Source organism: Eretmochelys imbricata, chromosome 1 (genome assembly GCF_965152235.1).
Source record: "Eretmochelys imbricata isolate rEreImb1 chromosome 1, rEreImb1.hap1, whole genome shotgun sequence".
Classification (NCBI taxonomy): Eukaryota; Metazoa; Chordata; order Testudines; family Cheloniidae; genus Eretmochelys; species Eretmochelys imbricata.
The window spans coordinates 294,884,889-294,911,950 of record NC_135572.1 but is presented as its reverse complement, the minus strand read 5'-3'; the positions used below and the strand labels follow the sequence as shown (position 1 = coordinate 294,911,950).

Here is a 27,062-nt window from a genome sequence, read left to right as displayed (position 1 = left end):
GTGTTTCTGTGGTGTGGTGTGTAGTTGCTGGTGAGTATTTGCTTCAGGTTGGGGGCTGTCTGTAAGCGAGGACTGGCCTGTCTCCCAAGGTCTGTGAGAGGTGAGGGATCATTTTCCAGGATAGGTTGTAGATCGTTGATGATGTGCTGGAGAGGTTTTAGCTGGGGGCTGTATGTGATGGCCAGTGGTATTCTGTTGTTTTTCTTGTGGGGCCTGTCCTGTAGGAGGTAAATGGACACAAATCACACATCAGGAATGGTAACACACTCAAGCCAGTGGGAGAACACTTCAATCTTCCTGGACTGTGTGTGTCTAATGGCTGAGCACTAAAATCCCCAGAGCATTTTCAAAACCTCATTGGGACCAGGGGACCACCAGCCTCCAAGAGCAGACCATAGAAATGGGTCCACCACCAGAGCTTGCTTGCAGTGAGTAAATTACTGAAGCAGTGATATTCAGCTAGCTCTGTGTCTGCATCTAACTGTGGCAATCTTATGAGTGCAATGGGAAAAATGGCAAAAAGAGATGCATAGTTGCTTTTGCTGCTATTTTACTTAAAATTAAAATCTCTTTTTCCCATTAAGGAGGAAGTCTCTGTTGAAATCTTAAAGACCTACATTCAGGTAAGCTTTCAAAAGGATAGGGGCTTTTTCTGCCCTGCTCAGCTATGGTTAGGGGTGAGGGAATAAAAGGAAACTTTAAAGTTATTGTAGCATATTTTAATGCAACAAATGAAAATGCTTAAGGAAGAGCTAAGAAAAGTATTTGATGCATCCTACTAGATGCACAGGAACTCACTTGCACATACCAGAGCTTGTGTTAGCAATGCCTAGGGGCATGTCTATGCTTACCAGCGATTGATGCTGTGGCAGTCGAGCCACCTGCTAAATCGACCGCAGATCATTCTCCTGTCGACTCCGGTATTCCACCGGAATGAGAAGCGTAAGGTAAGTGAACAGGAGAGTGTCTCCTGTCAACCCAATGCAGTGCAGACACTGCAGTAAGTCAACCTAAGCTACGTCGACTCCAGCTACCTTATTCACATAGCTGGAGTTGCGTAACTTAGGTTGACTTACCCCATAGTGTAGACAAGGCCTAAGTGAGAATCAGTTTGACAGACCCCTGCTTGTAAATGAAGATCCAATGGAATCTTTTTGTCAAATCTTGTTTTTTAGAAATTTGGTGTTCAGCATTCTGATACTCATCATGATGGGGGGGGGGGCGGGTATATATGTAAAAAATATAAACAGAGAATATAGAATGTGTTCTGTACAGAAGCATATTCATTACCATTATATTTAATACTTATTTTTATTCTGCAGCGGTTGATAAGTGAGAAGCACACAGATCTAATAGCATTTTATGTCAGCCACTTACCTCAGGAGCTAGCTGTTACTCAATATGCTGTATTTTTGGAAGATGTCATTGACACTGAGCAACGGCACCACTGCCTTGAACTAGCAAAGGAAGCAGGTAAGAAATGCTGATGTTAGCCTTATAAGCTTTTTTCTGCCTGACCATGTTACCTTTCAGAAACATTAGTTCCATTATTACTGATCCCAGTTACACAAATGTTGGTCAGTTTTTACTATTTTCAATTACACGAAATTTACATAATTTTTGTGAACAGTTACATTTTTCGGACTGGCCTGTGTTTCAGGAGGATCAGTCTATCCTTATAGCTGTTTCCTGGAATTGAATTTTTCTTTCTAAATTAACTTGTTACATTTTTTTTAATATGCAGTCACTTCCGAACCAGACAGGAAACAAAAATGCCAAGTTAACTGCCTGACTGATCCATGATATCCTTATTTTTGCAATGAGTTGGCCAAGGCTTTTGTGATTCCTACACAGACCTGAATTAAGGAGCACGCAGCGAAGGCTCTTGTCAGACCCATATAATGACTCAAGGCTTTGGCAGAGCTGTGAAGCTTGCTGTCCCTCTCCCATCCTGCTTACAGTGCGGCTTTCTGATCATCCATTGTGGTTGTAAAATTAACATACAACCTTTCCCTTCCTCTCCTCCCTACTGAACAAAGAGCTTTTATGTATGTCCTCTGCTCATAAATACCCTTTCATCCAGGAAATATTCTGCCTCCTTTTTGGGTTTTTTTTCTGAAACAGTGCATCTTATTTAGAAAACAAGACAATATAGCAATATAAGTATACTTCCTTTTATATTCATAATTGGAAGGGTGTCTATTTTTTTTTTTTAGCATTTTTATTCCAGAGACAACTTAGCGAAGATAACCTCTCTTCCCAAACAAGTTACTAATACGAAAGCACTGCTGTGAGGTTCCCTTAGTCTAGACTATTATAGCAGTTGTGTTGCCTCGTTTAGTCCAGGGTTCTGGGAACAGTTGGGTCTTAAAAATGTGCCTATATATCAGTCCTACTACACAGACTGAGAAGCATACTTAAACTTTAATTGTTTTACTGTCCCTTCCCACTGTTCTTGATTTTTTTTCTTTAAAAACTCAATTGTCATTCTCTTTAATGCTGATGATCAGTTTTGCATTTCAAGATCATACAGGTCAGCCTTGCAGTGAGCACAGTCATATAAGAATGACAATCACTAAAATAAAATGATCAATACACTTCCTATAAAAATTGATTAAATACTGGTATATAATTTTATCTTAAACTTAGGTCTGGATGTTGCAACCATAACAAAAACTGTTGTTGAAAACATTCGCAAGAAAGATACTGGCGAGTTCACTCACCATGACCTTGCACTAGATGCTGGAACAACAGAGGTAAATATCTATGTACAGATTTCAGCCAGCAATACAAAAATTCCAGTGTGCAGTATTCATGAACAAGACTCTCTTTACCTGCAGTGTCCATATTTTTGTTTTCAAGCAAATGCAGAAAGCATGTGCAAGAGAGTGACACTTACTTTGCGGCGGGGAGGTAGGCAAAGAGTTGAAACAAGTGAATTCATATTGTGGGTTTGGTTTTTGCATATCTTGATCTTTCATGGCTGCAGTATGTGTTGAGTATATCCACTCTTCAGAGAGTAAATAGTAAATGGAGATTAAGTCAATAACACACCTCTGGGAAGGATGTGAAAGTGGTGAAGATTTTTTTATAAATTTGGAAAACTAAATCTTCACCCTGATGTAAGAGTGTGCATTTGTTCAGTCTGTCTTCTCCATCTCAAGAACAAGTCTTTGATCTGACCTTCACTTTAGCACATGACTGACTGGCATATCTAAATTAAAGTGGAAAATGAAAACTTGCCTCCTGCCTTAGGTTCCTTGTCAACACCACTCAACAGCAGCTATGCAGTACTTTGGTGATCGATTCTGTAATTAGCCATGAACTCACTTTCCCAGAGTATGGTATGCGAGCAACTGGCCAAGTGGAGCTAGAGGAACCATTTGGCAAATATGTACTATTTCAGTCTGTCCAAGAAACTGTTAACTTTTAAAGAAATAGAGGGCAAGATTTTGAAGTGCAAATCAGCAGCTTGTCCGGTGGATAGTAATTAACTGAAACTTTGACTGGAATAGATTTTGGGTGGAATTAGGATACCAGAGAATGTTTTTCCAAATGTTTTTGGTAGTAAAACTGTGGTTAAACCAGTCTACCATAAGCGTCCCGTAATGCTGTCTGGAGACTTCTTCGTAGGACGCTATTTAATATCCAGAACCAAGTGTATTTAACAATTTGTTTTATCCTTGAAAAAGATCTTAAGTCTAATAAGTGTGCTTTTACAGGAAGATCGCTTGAAGATTGATGTGATTGACTGGCTGGTATTTGATCCTGGACAGAGGGCTGAAGCACTTAAGCAAAGCAATGCTATAATGAGGAAGTTCTTGGGTATTATCACTTTACAGATTTTATTTGGGTAGTAGATTTTAACATAGTCTCATTGACGGTTAGTCTCAGCAATCTAAGAATGTTAGATTTGGGCTAAAATCATATAGCTCATTAAAGAGCATGACTAGGACAGTGAAGAGGGCAAGTATCCTCCATCTTGAAATTATAGCAAAATTGTATCATAAGTTTGTCACCAGCATTAACCAATTTTGTAACAATATTATAAAAGTACTGAAAGTCTAAATCGCATTGTCACAGCATCCAAGAAACATGAAGCAGCAAAAGATGTGTTTGTGAAGATTCCACAAGATTCCATAGCAGAAATATACAATCAGTGGGAGGAACAAGGAATGGATAGTCCGCTGCCAGCTGAAGATGACAATGCTATAAGAGAGCATTTATGTATCAGAGCATACCTGGTAAGAATCAAATACACTAAATGTTGGGTACTTGAAATCACTTACGGGTAACTATAATTTTCGCCTCTTATTTTAGGATTGGAAATGGCTCTAGAGGAGCATGTACATATTTGAGCAAATGTGCACTGTAGTTGAAATGTTACAAAGTGGTGCTGTTTTTCTGCACTGTTGACAAATGTTGACTCTTGAGTAACTTGGGAGAAGCAAGATGTGCTAAATTTTTCTATTGTAAAAACTTAACAAGGCGATCAGTGTAACTTGAGCAATTCACAGATCAAAATCTGAGTAGCAATCTTTAGCAAATGTTTTTTTCCAATGCAATTTAGGAAGCCCATGAAACGTTCAATGAGTGGTTTAAACACATGAACTCAGCTCCACAGAAGCCTACTTTGCTGACACAAGCAAGCTTCACTGAGAGAGTGGCCCATGAACATAAAGAGAAGAAGTATGAGGTATACAGAATGCGTAGACGTTAGTCTCAAAGTTTGTCGACAAAGTATTTTGAAATGTAAAAATAATCACATAAATACTCTACATTCCAATAGTCCCTGTTTCGGAGGGACAGTCCACTTTTAATACAGTAGAAATGTACTAATTCACATTGATTGGGAGATCCGTTTTGTGAATTACTGAATTTTGAATACTGAAAATGAATTAAAAAATCAAACCTAGTAAAGCACTCCTATATTTATATAAAGCGCGCCTATATTTTACAACTGTATTTAATCTTTCTTATAGTACATCATAATATACTAGAAAATATTCTATTGTATAATTTTGTAAAAATATTCAGTCTTAGTAATACGAGACCTCACTACTACATTCTGCTAATAAATCTTCACTGGAAAGTGAGGGAGAATGCTGTTTTGTGTGATGATCTATTGTATTTTACTACCCTCTTATAAAAGATGTTGCAGGTTTTTCTCACCAAAAGACCCTCTTTATTTTGTACTTGTCAACAGGTGAAGTCTAATTACTGTAGGTAGTTTAATTGAAACCTGCAATCTTGTTCTGGAGATATGGTAAAATAAGTTGTCAAAATATTATCATCTTCCTCTTATGGCTGTGCCTGCTTCAAAACTCTCTGTTTAACTCTCTTTATGTAGGTAATTAAGCATGCATGACAATGTCTATTAGCAGCTAGCATTTCAGCCAACAGCTAAAATTTAAGATTTGTATTTAGAATTAGATCTGTCAATGTCTATACATCAGATTAAAATATCTGTTCTGTTAAAATAGGCCTTGGATATTCTGTTTACTCTGTTTTTCTCCTTCAGATGGATTATGGTATTTGGAAAGGTCTCTTGGATGCTGTAACAGCTGATGTGAAAGAGAAAATGTACAATGTCTTGCTATTTGTTGATGGAGGATGGATGGTTGATGTCAGAGAGGTAAAATGCACTCTTGTACTCCAGAACAGGCCTCCAAAAAGCTGTTTCTACCCAACAATAGGAGACATTAGTGCTTCCCAGTCTCACTTGCTGTTGCTGCTCAGTTACAGTTCACTCTGGTGACTTGACTATCACCATGAATGGATTTTTTTCCCCATGGTTGGGAATATGAGAATTGCCCCCACAAAGTCCAGATTCCTGTCTCTGACAATGTTTAGTACCAGATTCATCAGAGGAGGTATAAGAAACCATGTAGTGAACATCTAAAGAATAGCATGCTCACAGGAGTAGTTTCTTCCAAACTCCTTCAACTAGAAGCTGGCTTCTGCATTGCTTGCGATCAGAATGTGAATTTGCAGGACAAATCTACCTGAAAGAAGTTTACACAATACATTAAATATGGTTGGAAAGCATGGACTGCTTTTAACTGGACACAGGCAAAATGTGGAGATGGCAACCAGTCTACACTTAGGGAAATACCCTATTATGAAACTTAATTTCCTTTTTTGTGTTAAATTTTTAGGGAAAATCATTTTCTTTGCAATACAATAACCATTTGTAAACTGATTTTAAGTCTTCAAAACTTGTAAATATGTGTTGTTTCTACTGTATTTTGCTGCATTACTTTTCCCCCCGACAGTTAGAATTGGGCAGAAGTACTGTTGCTTTGAGGACAATATAATAAAACCTAGTAAAGGAATGTACTTGTAACTAACACATGCTTTTCTATGGTAAGGATGCTGAAGATGACCCTGAACGAACACATCAGATGATCTTGCTGCGAAAACTGTGCCTGCCTATGATTTGCTTTCTACTTCATACAGTTTTACACAGCACCAGACAGTACCAGGAATGCCTGAGACTAGCTGATGTGGTCGCTTCAGAGCGACACAAGCTCTATGTGGTGAGACAAAGCTCAAAATCACTTATTTATTTGCATTTTAAATCTAATTTAAAGAAATCCACAATTGTTTAGTAAATTTAAAACTACAGAATGTGTGTTTGTAAATGAAGTCATGAAGCTACAGTTAGAAAAACAAACACTAGGTCATACTGTTTAATCCTGTTACTTGCAGCAGTAAAGGATTTCCTGACACAGTTAACATTTTATGTGAGTTTTTTGCTATGCTTTCTTTCAGAGTTGATAAGGGCCATGAGAATTACACAGAAAATATTAAGATAACCAATATATCATTCTTCTGCATGGTGCCATTTGTAGGTTTTGGTGTGTTTTTTTTTTTTTTAAATTGTAATCAAGATTTATTACCCTGCCATTACATTTCATCGGTGGTAGAGATCTTATTGACCCAGTACTCACTGATACAGTGTGTCAGGGCTTTTGTAAATTTAATGCCTTTATGTTTCTAGTCCTTATGGCTGTGAAAAAATCTTTTTCCATTGTGAATCAGTAACGGATTGTCTTGCAGAGTTTGCAGGTAAACCATCAGCTGTAAGAGCTGTGACCTGCTCAATTCAGTTGGTATGGACTCTGAAGCCTAATGACAACAAACATATATGTTAATATTGCCTATTTCCCTGCTGATCTTTCTAGTGGAAACATCAAGCTAATGGTACAATCAAGCTGTTCTGAGTTAGTGAGTGGGTTTTGAGGTTGGTTGTTTGACTTTGCATACTCTGTCACTCTCTTCCAATCCTGACACCTGATCATGGAGTTCTTTTTTCTAACCTATTTGTCAGACCAAGTGTTGAGAGTGCCTAGACATAAGTTAAGCAGCATACTTAAACCACTGTTTACTTGCAGATCTGTCTCCTCTGTAAAGAAGATATGATCTCATGTATATATCTTTTATTTTTAGGTGTTTTCTAAGGAAGAACTCAGAAAGCTGCTACAGAAGCTGAGGGAATCTTCTCTAATGCTTTTGGACCAGGGTCTTGATCCTCTGGGATATGAAATACAATCATAGTTCTACCATTCTAGTTATTGACAGGAACTTTTGAATGGCACTATAAATGGGAAGTCTGGACATCCTGTTCTGTTTGAAAAATACATACATTTTTGGGGTAGTAGTGTCTTTTGTAAAATTAAACTCAGATTTGAATATCTGTGTTTGGAAAAATGCCAACTAAATACTTGATGCAAGTTGATATACAGTCTTTTTTTTAAATGTTTTTCCAATAAAATTGCTTCATAAGCAGAAACCCTATTGTTTGTTGATTCTAACATTAAAAATGTACATTAGGGCCCCAATGCTGCAAGTGACTCTAAATATGTGAACAGACCCCTTCACTTAATCAGGCAATTCCAAAGGAGCCACTTGTGGACTGGAACTGTCAGCCACCAGCAGAAAAATGTCCAGAAGCTACGATCCCTCAATTGAGGAAGAAGACTGTGCTGGTTAACAAACTGACCTGGTTTAGAAACTAAGTGAAGGCAGCTATAAACATAATATATATTAAAATAAATGGAATAATGGAGAAGTTGATAGTAAGAAATATAAATCAGAAGTTAGGAATTCTAGAAAACTGATAGAGAAGCAAAGGAACACAAGGAGAAATCTATGGCCAGCAGAGTTAAGGACAATAAAAAGGAGTTTCTTAAATATATTGGGAACAAAAATAATCCTGACAATGGTATTGTACCATTACTAGACAGAAATGGTAGAATTATCATAATGATGCAGAAAAGGCAGAAGTGTTCAATAAATATTTCTGTTCTGTTTTTGGGGGGAAAAAAAAATCTCATCATATGGTCCTAACTCTTTCCATTCCGCTAGCCTCTTGAGAGGATGTTAAACAGAAGCTGTGAAGTTAGACATTTTTAAATCAGATCCAGATAACTTGCCTCCAAGAGTTTGCAGCACTGCTCATGTTGATTTTCAGTAAGTCCTGGAGCACTGGGGAAGCTCCCAAAGACTGGAAGAAAGCTAATGACGTGCCATTTTTTAAAAAGGGGAAATGGGATGACCCAGGTAACTATAGGCATGTCAGCCTGACATCAATTCTGGGCAAGATAGTGGAGTGGCTGATACAAAGCTCAACAAAGGATATAAGAAGGTTCATGTAATTAATGCATATTAACATGGGTTTATGGAAAATAGATCCTGCCAACTAACTTGATATCTTTGAAGAGATTACAAGTTTGGATGATAAAGGTAATACCACTGATGTAATATTTTTTGGCCTGGTCTACACTGGGGTGGGGGGATCGATCTAAGTTACGCAATGACGTGAATAACGTAGCTGAAGTTGATGGACTTAGACTTACTCACTGTGATGTCTTCACTATGGTGAGTCGACTGCTGCCACTTCCCCGTCAACTCTGCCTGCGCCTCTCGTGGTGCTGGAGCATAAGAGTCGAGGGGAGAGTGCTTGGGAGTTGATTTATTGCATCTAGATTAGACATAATAAATCGACCCCCGCTGGATCGATTGCTGCCCGCCGCTCCGGCGGGTAGTATAGACATACCCTTAGACTTCTGTAAGGCATTTGACTTGGTACCACATGAGATTTTCATTTAAAAAAACAGCAACCTAGAACAATATAAAATTTAAATGGATTAAAAACTGATTGTAATGTAATTGTAAATGGGGAATAGTCATCAAGCAGATGTATTTCCAGTTGGATCCCTCCAGGATTTGTCCTCGGCCTTATGCTATTTAATGTTTTCAGTGAATGACCTAGAAGAAAACAAAATCATCAATGAAAATTTGCAAGTGACACACGCAGTGGGGGAGTGGTAAATAATGATCACTTAATAAACTGAGCGCAAGCAAACAATATGCATTTTAATATGGCTAAATGAATACATCTAGGAACAAAGAACTCAGGTCATACTTACAGGATGGGGGACTCTATGCTGGGAAGCAGTGACTGAAAAAATATTTGGGGGTTGAGGTGGATAATCAGCAGAATGTGAACTATGTGTGATACTGTGACTAAAACAGCTAATGCAATCCTTGGATGCATAAATGGGAATCTTGTGTGAGTAGAGAGATTATTTTACCTCTCTTTGTCAATGGTGCAATCACAGCTGGACTACTGCATCAATTCTGGTGCCCACAGTTCAAGAGGAATGTTGATAAATTGGAGAGGGTTCAGAGAAGAGCTGTGCCAATGATTAAAGGATTAGATCATATACCTTATAGGAACAGGCTCAAATTGCTCAATCTATTTAGCACAACAAAGAGAAGGGTAAGGAGTAACTTGATCATAGTCTATAAGTATCTCCATGGGGAGCAAATATTTAATAACGGGCTCTTCAATCTAATAGAACGGTATAACATAACCCAATGGCTGAAAGTTGAAGCTAGACATTCAGATTCAAAATAAGGCACACATTTTTAACACTGAGGGTAATTAACCAATGGAACAACTTAGCAAGGGTGGTGATGGATTCTCCACTGCCAATTTTTACATCAAGACTGGATGTCTTTCTAAAAGATATGCTATGCATATGGAATTATTTTGGGAAAGTCCTATGGCCTGTATTATACAGGATGTCAGATTACATGATCACATTGGTCTATTCTGGCCTTGGAATCTGAAGGGAATGAGGCTGCAGGGAAATGTGTGTAGGGAAGTGGGGAAAGAAGACAACAGTTGGGAGGAAGGGACGTTAAATTAAGAACACACAAAGATGGAGTTACTAAGCCTTTTAAAAAAAGACTACCTATTGCTTTAAAGGCAGTTAAAATATCTGCATGTGTTCTTGATATTACTATTTCATTTCATGTAAGCAATCAGTGTAGTTGCTTCAGGGATGGTGTGATCTCAAATGGGGAAAAGTGGTCCATGTTTTGAAAAAGTTTGAAAATTCTTGTGCCAGAATCATCATTTCCTTTAGAAACCCCACTTTCATGATGTTTATAGCCATTTTAATTACACATTTAACTAAAACCTGGAGCTGTATTATTTTTTTCATAGCTGGAGAAGAGCGGCTAGAGCTAGCTATTGCACACGTGTTTTGATTTAGTAACCCAAGCGTTGTCGATCCTGATCTAGCAGCAGCTCAGAGTTTGAAAGGGGAGCTTCTTGTCAGTGTCCATGCCACAGATCCTTTCTGGTTGTATCAAGAAGCTGTTCTAATGGGCTAGGCAAGATAGAACTCTCTTTGAAATTCTTTGCTACTCCTAACAGTGAATCCAGAGCAACAAGATACTCTCTCTTTCCAAGGGCTGGGAATGCTGTAGACAGAGACGGCTGAAACAGAAAGATGGGTGAGAAACTGAACCTAAGCATTTCAGCTCTGAGTACTAATCACGGTACCATCAGGCCAATCCTATACTTCTGCTTTTTGTTAAGATCAACTGATTTCCCTACTTAACCAGGAGTTTCACTGCAACCACAAAAACAGAATTTCTAAAAGATGTACTGCTTCTGGGTGCTTGTGTATGAGTCCATTTCTGCATTGGCTATATTCAGTTCACAAGCAAAAAGATGTCAGACCAGCATAGTCATATGTTGCCACTAGTAATAAAAATTCTGGAGGCTAAATTAGGCCCTTAGTGACACACCTGTACCTTGAATGAGTTTGTACAGGTGTAACTGACGGGAACTTATTAAACATTTTCTTAATGCACTAGTTTTTGAAGCACAAATGCCTACCAAAAGATTTAATGGGGAGGGACGGACCTGAAACTACTTAATGTCTCAAGGGAGGAACTGTGTTAAGTATCACCCCTCACAATGTTTGAAGGTTTCAGAGTAGCAGCCGTGTTAGTCTGTATTCGCAAAAAGAAAAGGAGTACTTGTGGCACCTTAGAGACTAACAAATTTATTTGAGCATAAGCTTTCGTGAGCTACAGCTCACTTCATTGGATAAAGTGAGCTGTAGCTCACGAAAGCTTATGCTCAAATAACTTTGTTAGTCTCTAAGGTGCCACAAGTACTCCTTTTCTTTTTGCGAATGTTTGAAGCTGTTTCCCATTTTGATTGGCTAGGTATTGGATGGTTCCATTCAAAATGCTGCTCATTTGCCACCTTAAGAAGCTGTACTTGAATGGCCAAAATAATAATTTAACTGTCTTCTATGGACAAGGAAACCAGTCTTTGTCAGTGAGATTGTACAATGTTTAGGGCAGGGGCTCTCAAACTTCATAGCACCGCAACCCCCTTCTGACAACAAAAATTACTACACGATCCCACAAGGGGGGACCGAAGCCTGATCCCATCGAAGCCCCATTGCCCAGTTGGGGGTGGGAAGAAGGGCCCAAGCCCCACCTCCCCAGAAGGACAGGGGGACAAAGCACAAGGACTTCAGCCCCGGGCAGGCAGCCTGTAACCTGATCCCTACCAGCCAGGGTTGAGGCAATCAGGCTTCAACTTTGCCCCCGGGCAACAGGGCTTGGGCTTCAGCCCCCAGCCCCAGCAAGTCTAATGCCAGGCCTGGCGACCCTATTAAAATGGGGTTGCCACCCACTTTGGGGTCCTGACCCATAGTTTGAGAACTGATGGTTTAGGGCAGTGATTCTCAAACTTTTGTACTGGTGACCCCTTTCAAATAGCAAGCCTATGAGTGTGACGCCCCTTATAAATTAAAAACACTTTTTAATATATTTAACACCATTATAAATGCTGGATGCAAAGCGGGGTTTGGGGTGGAGGCTGACAGCTTGTGACCCCCTACGTAATAACCTCCCAACCCCCAGTTTGAGAACACCTGGTTTAGGGTAATGAAACCCAGCCTCAGCTCTCCAACACTGGGCTATTTACAGATCTGCTTCTGCTCAGTCTCCCTCAGGAAGATTTTATTTTCCAGCTGTTTCCCCACCAGGAAAGGATTTTGCTGTAGGGGTTAGTGGCTACTACCTCTTCTCTGCAGGTCAGGTAGTCTGGGGGCATTTTTGCTGTGTTACAATCTCACCCTGGGGACACAGATTCGGGATGTGGGGGTGGGGGGGAATTTTGCTGTGGGTTCATTTCTTTGAATGTGGTGACAGGATTAGAAGGGACCTTTCGGGTCATGAAGTCCAGGCCCCGCTCGCAACACTGTGGTGCGCTCCTGTTCATTAACCGAGCAAACTACCGGTAATTATTATGACTAATGGGAGGCAAACGCACGACTGGGAGGCAGCTTGGGGCCCTCGCTCCTCTGGCGGCCAGAAACCTCGTTCCCAGCGGGGTCCATTCATCCGCGGCCAGTTCCTAGCGATCCCTGCCTAGGCCGGCCCAGCACCCCCGCTTCTAGGGCTCGTCTCCCGCCAGGGGGCGAGCGGATTGCGCGCGAGCGAGCGACCTCCCCGGGCTGGGCGGGTTTGGGCCGGGGCTGTCTCCGCCGGCCCTGCCCGCCCCCTGGCTCCGCAAGCGGAAGCTCCCGCGCCCCGCCCCCGGTGTGGCGTGGTGGTGGGCGGGGGAAGGCGGCGACCCCTGCCCGCCCGGGTGCGCTGGCTGCGGGCGGGCTGCCTGCTCCGTACTCGTTGGCCGGGCAGCCGGCCCGGCTGCGCGCGGAGGAACCGGGGGCGCCGGCTGGGCTGCCGGGCGCCATGGGCTCGGGCTCGGGGCCGGGGCCGGGCTGGCTGGCGGCCGGGCTGCTGGTGAACCTGGTCGCCTCCATCTGCATCGTGTTCCTGAACAAGTGGCTCTACGTGCGGCTCGGCTTCCCCAACCTGAGCCTCACGCTGGTGCACTTCGCCGCCACCTGGCTCGGCCTCGGCCTGTGCCAGGCGCTGCGCGTCTTCGCCCCCAAGAGCCTGCGGCCCCGCCAGGTGCTGCCCCTGGCGCTCAGCTTCTGCGGCTTCGTGGTGTTCACCAACCTGTCCCTGCAGAGCAACACCATCGGCACCTACCAGCTGGCCAAGGCCATGACCACGCCGGCCATCGTGGCCATCCAGAGCCTCTTCTACGGCAAGAGCTTCCCCCTGCGCATCAAGCTGACCCTGGTGAGCGCCGGGCCCGTCCCCGCTTCCAGCCTCTCTGCCTTGGCCGGATCGGGGAGCCCCCAGGGGGAGACCTCGGGGGGGGGGGAGCGGATCGGGGAGCCCCCGGCGCGGGGGGAGGCAGCTTCCTCTGTCTTTCCCCTCTTGCCCCTTGCCAAAGGGTTGTTTCCCCCTTTCCAGCCACGTTACCGCCTGTCCCTTTGGCGCTCGCTGACGGAGTAAATCTGTTAGTTGAGTCACCAGGATGTCGCTGGTTCTGTGGCTCCTTGGGCAGAAGCGCTGGGTTAATGGGCATGTACCTTCTCTCTTGTGCTGGTGAGTGGGGTCGAGGTGCTGTTGCTTGTGTGGACTGCGGGGAAACCTCTGAAATAGGTAGTCATGAGCAAAACAGCAGCCCCATCATCAAATGCCGCCAGCCCATCTCTGGCTACTAGGGGCCTCCATGGAATCTCACCTCTTGTGGGTCAGTGTGATGGCCTTCACGCTACTTTGATACTTTTTCATACCATCAAGGGATTGTAGCAGTGTTATATGGGGCTTCTGTCCTGTTTGCCAGCGCCTGAGAGGCAGCATGGGAGACAGTGCAAGTCAATCTTTGTAAAATTCTCTAAAGATGAAATACGCGAAGTGTTATTACTTTAAAATACAATTTGTGTATAGCTCATGCCATGTCTTAATCACGGAATATAGCTTTACAATCTCTAGTTATAAAGCTTGAGTAACTCCAGATAAAAGGGTGACGTGTGTGCAGACCTTTCCAAAACACTGGGGGAGAACAAGTTTTGATCCACTGAGTTCCATCTGCAGCAAATGTAAATAATAGCCAACATTTTCTTTCCTTACAGATTCCCATAACTTTAGGTGTATTCCTAAATTCCTATTATGATGTGAAGTTTAACTTCCTTGGAATGGTGTTTGCTACACTTGGTGTTCTAGTTACATCCCTTTATCAAGTGGTTAGTAACTTGTTCTTCTCTATATGCATGTTTCATAACAAAAATAACGTTTTGACATCTTGTTTCAAATTTCAGAAAGTAATAGAGGCAGGCTAAGTGGTCTGGAAATAGTATGTCTTAAGTTAGTCATGGTCTGTAGTAGCAGGGAAGAGATTTCTGGTACTACACAGCTCTTTAGCAGAAAAGGGCATAACAAGATACAGTGGTTGGAAGCCGAAGCTCAGCTAATTCAGACTAGAATTTTAAGGCACACATTTGTAACAGTGAGTGTAATAACCATTGGCACAACTTACTTAGTAACATGGTAGAGTCTCTGTCACTTGAAGTCTTTAAATCAAAACTGGATAGCTTTCTAAAAGATATGCTATCGCTCAAACAGAACTTATGGGCTTGAGGCAGGAATCACTAGGTGAGGTTCTATTGACTGTCATGCTAGGTGATGGTGATGCGCTTTTTTGGCATTAAAAATCTATGAAAAGAGGAGGAGAAACAAGCAAAGTTACTGTCATGGTGCAACATTACATGTGAGGCAGAACTGCTAGTTGGCCTGTGGGTGAAATTCTGTCCTGTGCTTTCTTGGAAAGCCCTTAAATAGAATTTAGCATAATTATAGTTATATTTTAATTTAGAACAGAGATTATTTCAGTATAGTAAATTCTCTTATATAATGAATGCTGCATTACTGACAGTAAATGCTCTTTATTAAATGTTAGCTTTATTATAGTTAAGCGCAATAAAATATAAAATCAATGCCTTGAAAATAATTTGTCTAAGGGTTTTCATTTATAACATTAATTTTACTAATCATAGATGCAAAGATAACAGAGTTGTATTAAATTATACATGCTGAAAATCTCAGTTGTAATCAGTATCAAAATGAAGTTTAGTATATGTATAATTAAAGGAAGGAAAACCCTGGAATTATAAAAATGTTAGTCATGCTTGTTAGCATATATATCGAAATGTCAACTAAGGTGGGGGCATAGGGAAAGTAACAGCAGTTAGAAGTAGATTTTATTTAAACATACTTTAAAGTATTACTAGAATTTATTTCTTGTGAATGTCTGTCATAAGAATATATTACAGGGCTGTTGCATATTAAGGTACATTATGAACTTTTCAGTGGTTCTCAACCAGGGGTACGCAGAAGTCTTCCGGGGGTTCATCAACTCATTTAGATATTTGTCTAGTTTTACAACAGACTATATAAAAAACACTGACAAAGTCAGTACAAACTAAAATTTCACACGGACAATGACTTTATACTGCTCTATATACTGTACACTGAAATGTAAGTATAATATTTATATTCCAATTGATTTATTTTATAATTTTATGGTAAAAATGAGCAAGTAAGCATTTTTTCTGTAATAATGTGCTGTGACACTTCTGTATTTTATGCTTGATTTTGTAAGCAAGCACTTTTTAAGTGAGGTGAAACGAGGGGTACTGAAGACAAATCAGACTCCTGGACAGGTTGAGAGCCACTGGTTTAAAGAGTTGCCTAAAATACGCTGTTCAAATGTTGCATGCTTTCACACACATTTGTGGTAACTGCATGCAAGTAACTTGATGCAGTCAGCTATGACTTTAATAATTGTGCTCAGGCATCCCATAATAGTAGAAAGTTGAAAAGATAGGTAGTTTCTGTAATACTGCTTGCTCTTATTGGAAGAAGATACTGAGCCCTAGCAAGGCTACATCTAGAATTGGTGTGAGAATGAAAGGAGCCAGCTTTTTCCAAACCCCCCTATTTATCTCTCCTTCCTCAAGTGGCAGATCCTCTCATAGAGTATGTGAGGAGACAAAGAATAGAGAGAAGATGAAGGGAGGAAGATTCAAGCATTAGCCATCAGACATTGTGATGAAAAAGCTCTTTCAGCCAATTCTCTTCCTTCCTCATATGCCTGCATCCAGTGGCTTACCACTGTCTACTCAAAATAGGAGGGGAAGATTAACACACATGCATCTGGTTAAAATATTTGGTGTTCAGTAAATGGAAGTGGAAAACATAACAATCATGCTATTTATTATGTAGTGCCGGCCATGTGAGAGTCCCCCCTTGTTAGTAATCAAGTTGCTTTTATATGAGGACTTGATTTTCCTCATGTTTAACAACTTTATCTCTTGGTTTTAGTGGGTAGGAGCCAAGCAGCATGAGTTGCAGGTTAACTCTATGCAGTTGCTGTACTATCAGGCACCAATGTCCTCTGCCATGTTGTTGTGTATCGTACCCTTCTTTGAGCCAGTATTTGGAGAAGGGGGGATATTTGGACCCTGGACACTTTCTGCTGTGGTAAGATTTTATATTTTATTTTTTTAATTTAACACCAGTGATCTTATCACTTAATATAACAGCTTCACATACAGTCATTGACAGCGAATGTGATGGGGGCTGTGAGGAAAGAGAATCACTCCCTGCTCCCCTTAATTGTTTAAGCCCCACTATGTGAGAGAGGAGTATCTCTGTCAACATGTTTGTCTGTGGCCTGGTCTACGCTTAGGTCAAAATAGCTACAGCACTCAGGGGTGTGAAAATCCACACCCCAAGAGCTGTAGCTACACCATCCTAAACCCACCATAAATGTAGCTAGATTGATGGGTGGCTGTTTCTCTCAACCTAGCTTTCAGGGAGGTGGAGTGACAGAAAAACCCCATTTGTAGGATGTGTCTATGCTACCGGGTTATGTCACTATAGTCCCTGTGGTGTAGAAGTGGCCTAAGAGTGTTCTCGCCTTATTCTTGTTTCTGGTTAGAGGTCATTTTAGTAACGGGGAAAAAAGTAGATATTGGCTCCCTCTAAAGTTCAGGAATAAGTAACTTTTTAAACAGTTTATTTAGGAAGCTTTAGTTGCCATGTGAATATTAGAAACACAACAATCATTACAACAGTGAGCTTTTGTTTAGAGACATGATACAGTAATATAGTCATCAGATTTCTCTCTTCTACAGGGTGTTACTTTCATAGTGAGCATCATTACAACATGTCATTTCTAATGATTTTATTAAATTAAGTAAAATCTCTGATTACACATATTTAACAAACCAGACCTCTATCAAATGTTAATATTTAAAAAAATTGACAGTTGCGCCCGTTATTTGCAGGTGAATGTGCTTTTTCTGAGTATTCAGTAAATGGTAACCAAATATCTAAGTGTCTATTTGTCCTCTGTGTGTTTTGCTGGGTACAAAACTGGTGTGTTAATATTTCCATGACATCCTTCCATATTTTGTGAACCATTCCTCAGAGTTGGACCATTTTTCTTTTCCCAACGAGAAGCTTGTCCTAGTTTTTTAAAGTACAATTATGTAAATGACCCTTGAGCCAGCAGTCACTCTCCACTGTGGGAAAGATACAAATGCTTTCACTGCTCTTGGACTTCACTTCTGGGGGAGGAGTGCTGGTAGTGGTTACCTTCTGCAGTCAGTCTGCTTCATCCTGGGAGGGCTCTAATCTCCTTCTTCATCCTCATCTTCTTGATGTCCCTCAAGAGGATCAGGGCTCAAATATATATTCATTACATACTATTGTCTAAGGCGGGAGGTATCTTTAATTTAGAAAGTGCCAGTTACCCAGTTAGTGATATGTCACGTAATGATTGGTGCAAGATCTCCCTCTTAATGGTACTGATTAGTCACAACAAATGGGACAGATATCTCATAATTATTTCTGTAACCTTAACTAAGTTTTGCATCTAAAAGCTGTGATCTCTTAAATATGGTTATGGAACATCATTTTTGTGAGAGAGCAGTTGAGTATCTGGGGCTATTTCTCAGACATAGCAAGTAAAGAGAAAGAAGATACGCATTTTGATGCACAATTCACCGTTTGAGACCATGTTCTGAACTTCTTAAATCATCAGTGTCTACGTTAAATTAGAACTCATGTTTGCCTTTTGTTTTCTCTTCTCTTGTGTGATACCTTACTGATTTGCATTTGACAGTAAAGAAACCTCATTAAACAATTTGGGGTATAACTGATGGTCAGAAATATATGTTAGATTACTGACTGTGTCCATTAATCCACAGTTAATGGTGCTGCTGTCTGGTATAATAGCCTTTATGGTAAACTTGTCCATTTACTGGATCATTGGAAACACATCACCTGTCACGTATCCTTTTATTATTGGCCACTCCCATTGTTTTCAGATGAATGGCAGTATCCAGCCAAGTATATTTCACAATGAAAAAAGCCCATTGGACAAATAGGCTGGTAAATTTACCTGCTTTATTGTGAATGTTAAAACTGGAAAAGCACAACTGAGTTTCTCAGTGTTCTTTCTCTCAATATGTACAGACAGTTGTGGTTAATTTGGTAGTAAGAACTTTATGTCCATAAGAACAGTATTAAAACATTTACACATGTTCTGGTGACTATATAGTAAATGCGTAAAGTGATTCCTGTTTGTATATCAAATATCAGTTAATTTGTAAAGCACTTTGTGTGAAAGGTGTTACATAAATGCAAGTTGTTAATTATAATTGCACAGATAAAATTGAAAAGTTGTATGAATACAAATTGATGTCCATTTTGGGGATAGATAGTGAATCTATTAAGCATTCATATGTTTATTTTTAATATTTTGACTATTTGTTATGATCCTTAACAGAGATGTGTAGATATAATATGTTTGGACACTTCAAGTTCTGCATCACTTTGTTGGGAGGGTACCTGTTGTTTAAAGATCCACTGTCACTTAATCAAGTCCTTGGGATTTTGTGTACTTTGTTAGGCATTTTAGCTTATACCCATTTCAAACTTAGTGAGCAGGAAGGGAGTAAGAGTAAACTGGTTCAGCGTCCATGAATCAAGATATTCTGGAGATAATAAATAAACCTTCAAAGGGAAGGAAAACCGGTATTAGATATGCACTGATTGTAAAACGGGCAAAATAGCTGAAATAAAATTTGTATTAGTATTACCACCAGGATCATCATGCTGGGAAAAAAAAATGAAATGAATCATTACATAAAACATATTTGCCATCTTAGTCCAGCCTATATTTAAATAGCAAAAAGAAAAGGAGTACTTGTGGCACCTTAGAGAAGTACTCCTTTTCTTTTTGCGGATACAGATTAACACGGCTGCTACTCTGAAACCTATTTAAATAGTAACATTTTAAGAAATGATCAAGTGTTCCAAATCAAATTAGAATGGAAATTCTATAGAAGTAATTACGACTTTCACACTGAAATAAAATGAGCTCATCTTGGTTAATGTTACAGTAAATGCTGAAGGAATTAATTTTGCCCTTTGTGATATCATGCCAGTGTTACTATTGTAAAAAATCTTGTTCGAAACACTTATATGCAAATATTCTGGTACATGACAGCACATGCTTCCTGTTTGTCTGGTAGATTAAAAGGCAACTTGCTTTTTTTGTTTTTTTTTTTTTTTTTTTTGGTGTTTTGTTTTTTTAAACTGTCAAACATAATTCTGATTCTGACATGCTTGCTTACGTGTTTGGCATAACTACCTGAATAACTTTCAGTAGAAGGGCTCAGATAAAATTATTAGTGGAGTGGAGACTCAGGCAACTGATCTAACTAGTTATCAATTTGAACCAAAACCGAACACCCCAAACTTTGGGAAAGTTGGAAACTGGCTCTGAACTTTGCAGCTCAAGTTCATCTGTAGATCTACCAGGATATTTAGTAAGTCACTAGTGTTTTGGAAAACATTCTGTTTCTGCTTCATGATTTTCTAGTGTCAAAAATGGACTTTCACAAGACTTTTTGAACCTTCGTGGGCTTAGTAAAGCTACACAGCTTGCTTTAATTGCCAAATGAAAATGGTTTTGCAAATAAGAACACAAACACCCACCTGTTTTGGGCAGCAGATAAACTATGCCAAGACTCGGTCCAAAGAAATCTTTAAGTTAAAAAATCTAAGTAGGTAGGATGTGGGAGTTGAACCTCCTGTTGTTCTAATCCTTTCCCTAATGTTCGCCTGTAGTTCCCTCAAAAGGGCAAGGTGCATCCTATATTTGCATCCTATATCCTACCATTGTTACTGTTTGTATAGGGAAAGGCCAGTGGGTTGCTGAAAAATTTAATTTCTGTCATGCCGCCCATAATATACTGGAAAGACAATCTCTTCAGGGGAATCTGCAGCAGGTGATGACCTTGGGATGGGCATAGGTTCCACTGTAAATTGCGGGTGCTTTGAAGATTACCTTGGGCCAGAGCTGTGCATAGTTTTTGGGCTATTTGGAAAGGCAGGTTTATGGGCCATATTGTAGAAAATTGAAAGTTACATCAATTTTCCTGCTTTCAGTAAACATGGTAGAACCATACGTTTGCCAGATTGGCAAGTGATTAGAATTTATTTGCATTACTGCACTGGCATTTTGTTGTTTTATCTTCATTTATTTATAGTTGCTTTAAAGAGGAAAATCATATGAACAGAAACGTGTTTAGGTTTTACAGCCACCAACATAAATGGTTGGGTGGGTAGTTCTTCTAAACTTTTTTTACAGATTAAATTATCAGAAACCTTAATGGTATGATAATGTGCAAGAAGCAATCTCAATCAAGTTATTTTTACAATGAGGCCTGTTTTCAGGCTTGTACGTTGTTCAGTTTTTGGAGTTTGGTTTTTAAAAACAATTTCTCTTGTGTAGCTTAAAATTTACATCAGATTACTCTGTGTTGTTTCAGTATTCTAAACAGTTGACATCTTTACCAATGGTATCTGAGGCATTGTACAGATTCAAGGAAAATTTCTTTTGTATACATTTTTATAAATCTATAATTTGTTAGAATTTAAAGACAAATATGGACTGCTGAGAAATATGTGCAGAACAGTGCAGTCTTTAGGTGCATATTCTTCAGTACATGCACTGAGAAAAGAGTTTTCAATGATTTGTGCTGTGCACAAGCTCTTCTAAAATGTAAATACACCACGAGGACGTTCTTAGGGTTAGAAATAAGATGCCTGAAAAGCCTATGTGATGACAAAATCTGAGATGGGATTGATGTATATAACGAGAAAAGAACTGAATGAAAATGTTTGGTGGTGCAAATGATTTTCACCACAGCATCTGATCTTCAAAATGGCAAAAGAAAATTAAGTAAGTAATTCAAAAGCATTGGTGACTGAAAAGGCTACATTATAAATACAGTCTGTTGCTGGAAAATGTACAAGTTCTGTAGGTCACTGAAGTGACTGGATTTTTTTCATATAGTTAACAGTTCTACTTTGGGTTTTACCTAGTATGACTGATGAATAAAACAATTCTTGAACTTCTCTCTTGTCTGTCTTTATCAAATGTTTCAAAATATTAAACAGGGAAGACTTGCGTAATCATGGGCTAAATAGATTCCTTGATACATAGTTAATTTAATTACATGACCTGTACTGTATGTACCTCTAGTTATTATTCTGTTTTTGAGAAGAGGTGTAGCTGGATTTTTTCTCAATGAATTGACTGCATTTTTAATGAAATGTCTGGGGCATCTATAATATAAGACAAGTACCACTTGTGGTTTTATAAACATATTATACATGCTCGAGGTCACACACTTCACTGCTTCTGTGGAGCAATCTCACTGCATTCAGAGGCTCCTTGAATCCATTCCCCTACCAAGACTTCATGTGCCATTTTACCATCCCTCTGTATTTCAGGGACTCACTGCAACCCCACTCTTACATTAAGGGCTCTCTGTATTTTCTCCCCGTCCCCCTCACCATTAGCCTCTTCTCCCTCCATTCCCCTTTCTCCACATAAATGTCCCTTATTCTCCACCGCATGTCAGGGCTCTGGGCTCCCATGTCCCTCTCCTATCATTTCATTGTCCCACGTTCGTCCCACCCATGCCGGGGACTCTGTGTGCCCCTCATCCTCCCTGCCACCCTTCTATTATTTCTTTTCTCTCTTTCTCTCTGGGAGATAGATAAATCTGGGTGTCCACCTTTTGAACTGGAGTGGGAAGGTAGGCAGAGTTGAGATGGTGGACTTAATATACTGGAAGATGTTAATAGCAGCCAACAACAGATTCTTTGCTCTCTTGACAGTTGAAGGCCAACAAGCTGTAAGGAGCTCCATGTGTCCCCCACTTTTCCACCTTCTGGTTTTCACCAAAACCAGAAGAGTTCTGCCCACTGATGCCTAGATACAGCATTCCCTGAAATTTTGGAATTGACCGGCCACAGTGTTTAAAAGTTCTTGTGTTAGATCCAAACAAAGAACAATTGTTATGTCAAATGTGGGGCCTCATTTCATTCAGCCAATTATGGTTCTGACTTTGGATGAGTTACAGGAGGGAAGTGCCTCATTTTCCCCATCTGTAAAATGGAGATAATAAAGACCTGCTTTGTAAAACACTTTAAGATCTACTAATGAAAATTGTTGTGTAAGAGCTGGATATTAAGCACTTCTGTATCCAAATCAGATCAGGAAAAATTACACTATTTTAGGATCCAGTCCTATTACCCTCACTCTCACAATCTCCTCTGAAGTCACTGGGCTACTCATAACTAAAACAAACAGGATTAGCTTTTAAATTGTAATTACAGGAGAGGGAAAGGCAGATACCAAAAAAAAAAAAAAAAAATCCCCAGAAAACACAGGTCTTTGTTCCTTTTTCTAAACTATTTGGATTTGGTGGATCTGGCATGTTTCCTCATTTGTGTGTGTGTATATATATATATTTATGAATGTTCTCTGTGCTCACAGAGAGCACACTTACAAATTAATGATCTTTCTGCCAAATACTTGTTCATTAGGAAAGTAACTGGTTCTAATGCATTAAAATGTTGTTTTAATACTTTATTCCGGCTAATTGCCTGTATTTAAGATTCAAAGTCATCTTGCTTTTCATTAACAGTAAACCAGAGAATTAGAATTTTTTTAAATACACATGGTTCCTGTTGTGTGTGTTAATTTGTCAGCTTCAGTCTTTGGTGTTCCCTTGTGACAAAATTAAGCACCACAGCAAGCCTTGCTGTTGAGCTTGCTTATTGGCCCTCTGCCCATGACCTCAGCCCTCCATCTCGGTTGGTGGTAGTCCTTTTCCCTTTCAGAGTGCTGCAAAGACCAATGTCTCAATTGCTCTATCTTGAGGGCATGAAGACCCTGGCCTCCTTGAGCGTGGCCCATTTGCTCAGTCCCTTAAGAATGCCTGTTGGTAGAGGAACCCAAGCCCACCCACTCTGTGTGTTCCAGGCTAGGGCCTTGTATAAAGTGGCTGTCATCAATCTCTCTCACCCTTTACTGTTGCCCTGGCTTGCTTCTTACTGTGCTTCACCTTTATACACAGATTATACAGACATTTTTTGTAGCAAATGGGAAACACCGAAATGACGTTGATAAAACCTTTGCGTGTTTGGCAGCATTTGTACTTGCTGATCTTGTAGGATTTGACAAACTATGGCAAGGGTTGGGAGCACTGTGTCGGAGGAGTTTTTCCTGCTGATGATAAACAGTTCCTTGTCAGCCTGCAGGCTGAAGGGATGTACTTTGCTGCTGTTCAGTGTATGAAAAGGGGGGTTGTTTTTGGAAGTCTACCTTCAAGACAGAGCTTCCATTCAGCAGGAATTTATCCTGCCTGTCTGCTCACGCTAAATGAATGCACAATGGTAGCACAAGGCCAAAGGAACACTGAGGCCTTATTCAGTCTGCCTGTAGTTTTATTAAATTTCTCTGAAATAGTTGTGGACAGGTAGATCACCCTTGATAAAGGGTTTACTCTATAGGAAGGACAGGAAAAAAACATTTCTGTTTAACTAGGAAATATTTGTAAAACTCTAACGATAAAAATCATTGAGTGCATAGTAACTTACGGACAGCAGGAGCTGCAGAAATATTTAAAGCATACTGAAGTACAACTTAGTTCTAACCAAGAACTTGTTTAGCACATTTGTTCTCATAAAACCTACTGGCAGTAAACCCTCTCCACCCAACATCTGTCTTTTAACTGTGCTGTGTCTGTTTATGCGCTTGGGTTGTAAATGATCAGGGATTTTGTTCGTGATGAATATGTTCTAAAGTACTGTGTACAGCTATGGTACTGTCCAGTTAGTAGTAATACTTTTTGACAACGGTATAGACAGGTGCTAGTGAAGTTTGTCAGCATGTTTGGGAGGACAGAAAGGAGGCAAGCTAAGGCTCTCATTTTAAGCACTGAAAGGAGGGGGCCTTTTAATTCTGTGTTGTTCAAGTCAAATTTAGGATTGCATTACTGACGTTAAAACAGAACCTAACTAGGCAGGAGGCTGAAATTCATTTCTGGTTTTGAGGGTCAACTTAATTGTTCTTCAGCAGATTGACTGCCTATGTTGGCAAAAACTAGGATAATGCAGAGTTAAGGAAGATGAATACGGCTGAATCAATAGCTCTGAGACCTGTGAATGTTTGTCTCTGTGTGTTCCTATCCCCCCTTCGCAGTATGGGAGAGTTTCTGGTATGTCAAAAAGAAAAGGAAGACTTATGGCACCTTAGAGACTAACCAATTTATTTGAGCATAAGCTTTCGTGAGGTACAACTCACTTCATCGGATGCATTCTGTGGAAAATACAGTGGGGAGATTTATATACACAGAAAACATGAAACAATGGGTGTTACCATACACACTGTAACGAGAGTGATCAGGTAAGGGTGAGGTATTACCAGCAGGAGGGTGGGGGGGACCTTTTGTAGTGATAATCAAGGTGGGCCATTTCCACCAGTTGACAAGAACATCTGAGGAGCAGTGGGGGGTGGAGGGGGGGGGGGGAATAAACATGGGAAAATAGTTCTACCCTGTGCAATGACCCATCCACTCCCAGTCTCCATCCAAGCCTGCTACTCTGAAATCTGATATGTCAGACATGCCTGTTCTCCACTTCTCACCCCAGTATCAGCAGTGTGTTCTCTGCTCCAAGCATGCCTGTTCTAAGATCCCCACTCAGAGGGGCAGGGCTCAGATGCGATAGGCTTAGACCCCCCCCCCCCCGCTCCCGCCCGCCATAGAGGGACAAGGCACCCCAGATCCATAAGGAGGTAGAGGCTGAGGCTCAGAGCTCATGGTTCGGCAAGCCCCGCCCCCCAAACCTGACTCTCATATGGATGCGGGGAGTGAGGCTAAGACATTCCTGGGGGGCAAGACAAGATCCTAACTTACATACTGGGTAAGAAGAGGGCACCCAGACCCCCCCCCAAGGCAAGCGCCCCCAAAACCTGGCTCACATGAAGGGCCCATGGAAGTGGGTCAGGCCCCACTGATGGGCAGGGGCCCCCAGATCCTAGAAAAGAGACACAGAGGAATAGGGAGTGGGGTTCAGAGACCCTCCAGAGAGGCAGCTCACATGAGGGTTAGGAAAGGGGCCCAGACTTTCCCAGATCCTGGCACACATGCAGAAAGGGAGAATATGGGGCTGATAGGTGCCCCTGCCCTTCACCCACATGTCCCGTTCCCAGTCCCCATTTAGCCCCCTATCTTGATGCAGCCCCAAATCTCTTTGCCCCCTCAAATGCCCGTCCCCTGCCAGGAAATATTTGCATATCTATCTTTTTATTAAAAATACTTTGATTGCACCCTCCTCCTGCCCCCGTCAAAAAAGCACCACCCTTGACAGAGAGATTTTAGCCATATGCCTTCCAACCTTTTCCAGATTTCTGTGCAACAAGGGCCTTGGACTGAAATTGGATGGATGGGTCAGGTTCAAAGGACCACTGCTTATCCCCTCTACTTCCTGGGGCTAGGGTCAGGGTCGGGCTCTGTCTGGCAAGGGAAATGGATGGGGCTCTGTGTGGGTTCTTGGTTGCCAAGACCCCACTCTCTGCCCATCTTGCTCTCCAAGGAATAGAGTCCTGTCTTCTTCCCCTGCCAGACAATGCCCCTCTTGATCCTAGTCTTTCCCCTCTGTCTGACAGGTAGCCAGTACTCATGGGGTGCAGCCTACAGCTCCCCACTTCTTGCGGCATGCCCACTGGCCTCTGAGCCTGCATAGAGGAGGATAACTGCCAGGTGGTGTCTGCTGCAGCTGCACAGTCAAAGAGCGAGACAGGCAAAGAACCTAGTCCCAGCAGCCACACAGAGCCCTGTTGTACCAATAAAATAAAATCAACAGCATCTTATTAAAGGGGAAAAGGCAAAATGCCACATTTATTGTGAATACAGAAAGAATCATAGTAAGCAGTTAGTTATAGCTATAACATTCCATTCAATTTCATATTTATTCACACATTCATTCATACACACACACACACAGAGGTTCTGCAAGGTTATTATCATAGTTACCAGCCTTAGAGTTGCTCATGCCAAGCCATTGGCCAGGTGGCCTGGACATGAGGAGGGACCAGGGCCTCGTCAGATGCACATCTGATGCTCCTGAAAGTTGGTTTGCAGAATCAGACCCCGAAGTTCTCACTTTCTAGAGTCCATTTTTATAGGAATTTCTTCCTATGCCAGTCTATGGGAATTGCTTCATCATGCTGTTGCTGAATCAATCAGCAGATGGCACATTCCTGACGGCTCCGTGCTGCCAGATGTTATCTTGTTCTTTGGTTCTCCCATCCTTGAGGCTGTTGGGTGGATTCCAGTCTGCCCTCCGGGGTTCCTCTGGTTATTTCCACTTGATGCCTTCTTCAGCCAATGGACACTGGATTCTTAGGCTAGCACCTCCCTGATCATTCAGTTATTATCCACACCAAG

General features: G+C 41.0%; 2 protein-coding genes across 8 annotated transcripts in view; both read left to right on the top strand.

The window, feature by feature from the left end:
* The window catches only part of NUP107 (nucleoporin 107), a 44,766-nt gene extending 36,966 nt beyond the window's left edge, over positions 1-7,800 (top strand). For all 5 annotated transcript variants that reach the window (XM_077833169.1, XM_077833161.1, XM_077833178.1 and 2 more), the window contains 9 exons: positions 585-623; positions 1,323-1,473; positions 2,650-2,756; positions 3,723-3,825; positions 4,084-4,244; positions 4,571-4,696; positions 5,522-5,635; positions 6,372-6,539; positions 7,453-7,800. In XM_077833169.1, coding sequence (XP_077689295.1) covers positions 585-623; positions 1,323-1,473; positions 2,650-2,756; positions 3,723-3,825; positions 4,084-4,244; positions 4,571-4,696; positions 5,522-5,635; positions 6,372-6,539; positions 7,453-7,560 — 1,077 coding nt within the window. In that variant the 3' untranslated portion in view covers positions 7,561-7,800. The remainder of the gene's footprint in view (positions 1-584; positions 624-1,322; positions 1,474-2,649; positions 2,757-3,722; positions 3,826-4,083; positions 4,245-4,570; positions 4,697-5,521; positions 5,636-6,371; positions 6,540-7,452) is intronic.
* A 5,106-nt stretch (positions 7,801-12,906) lies between these two features.
* The window catches only part of SLC35E3 (solute carrier family 35 member E3), a 36,467-nt gene continuing 22,311 nt past the window's right edge, over positions 12,907-27,062 (top strand). Inside the window, exons 1-5 of one of the 3 annotated variants that reach the window (XM_077833131.1) lie at positions 12,907-13,473; positions 14,316-14,426; positions 16,564-16,722; positions 18,456-18,538; positions 19,047-21,675. In XM_077833131.1, the coding sequence (XP_077689257.1) occupies positions 13,078-13,473; positions 14,316-14,426; positions 16,564-16,722; positions 18,456-18,538; positions 19,047-19,233 (936 nt within the window). In that variant the 5' untranslated portion in view covers positions 12,907-13,077 and the 3' untranslated portion in view covers positions 19,234-21,675. Of the gene's footprint in view, positions 13,474-14,315; positions 14,427-16,563; positions 16,723-18,455; positions 18,539-19,046; positions 21,676-27,062 lie in introns of those variants that run through there. The other 2 variants (XM_077833140.1, XM_077833149.1) reach the window with 2 other exon arrangements.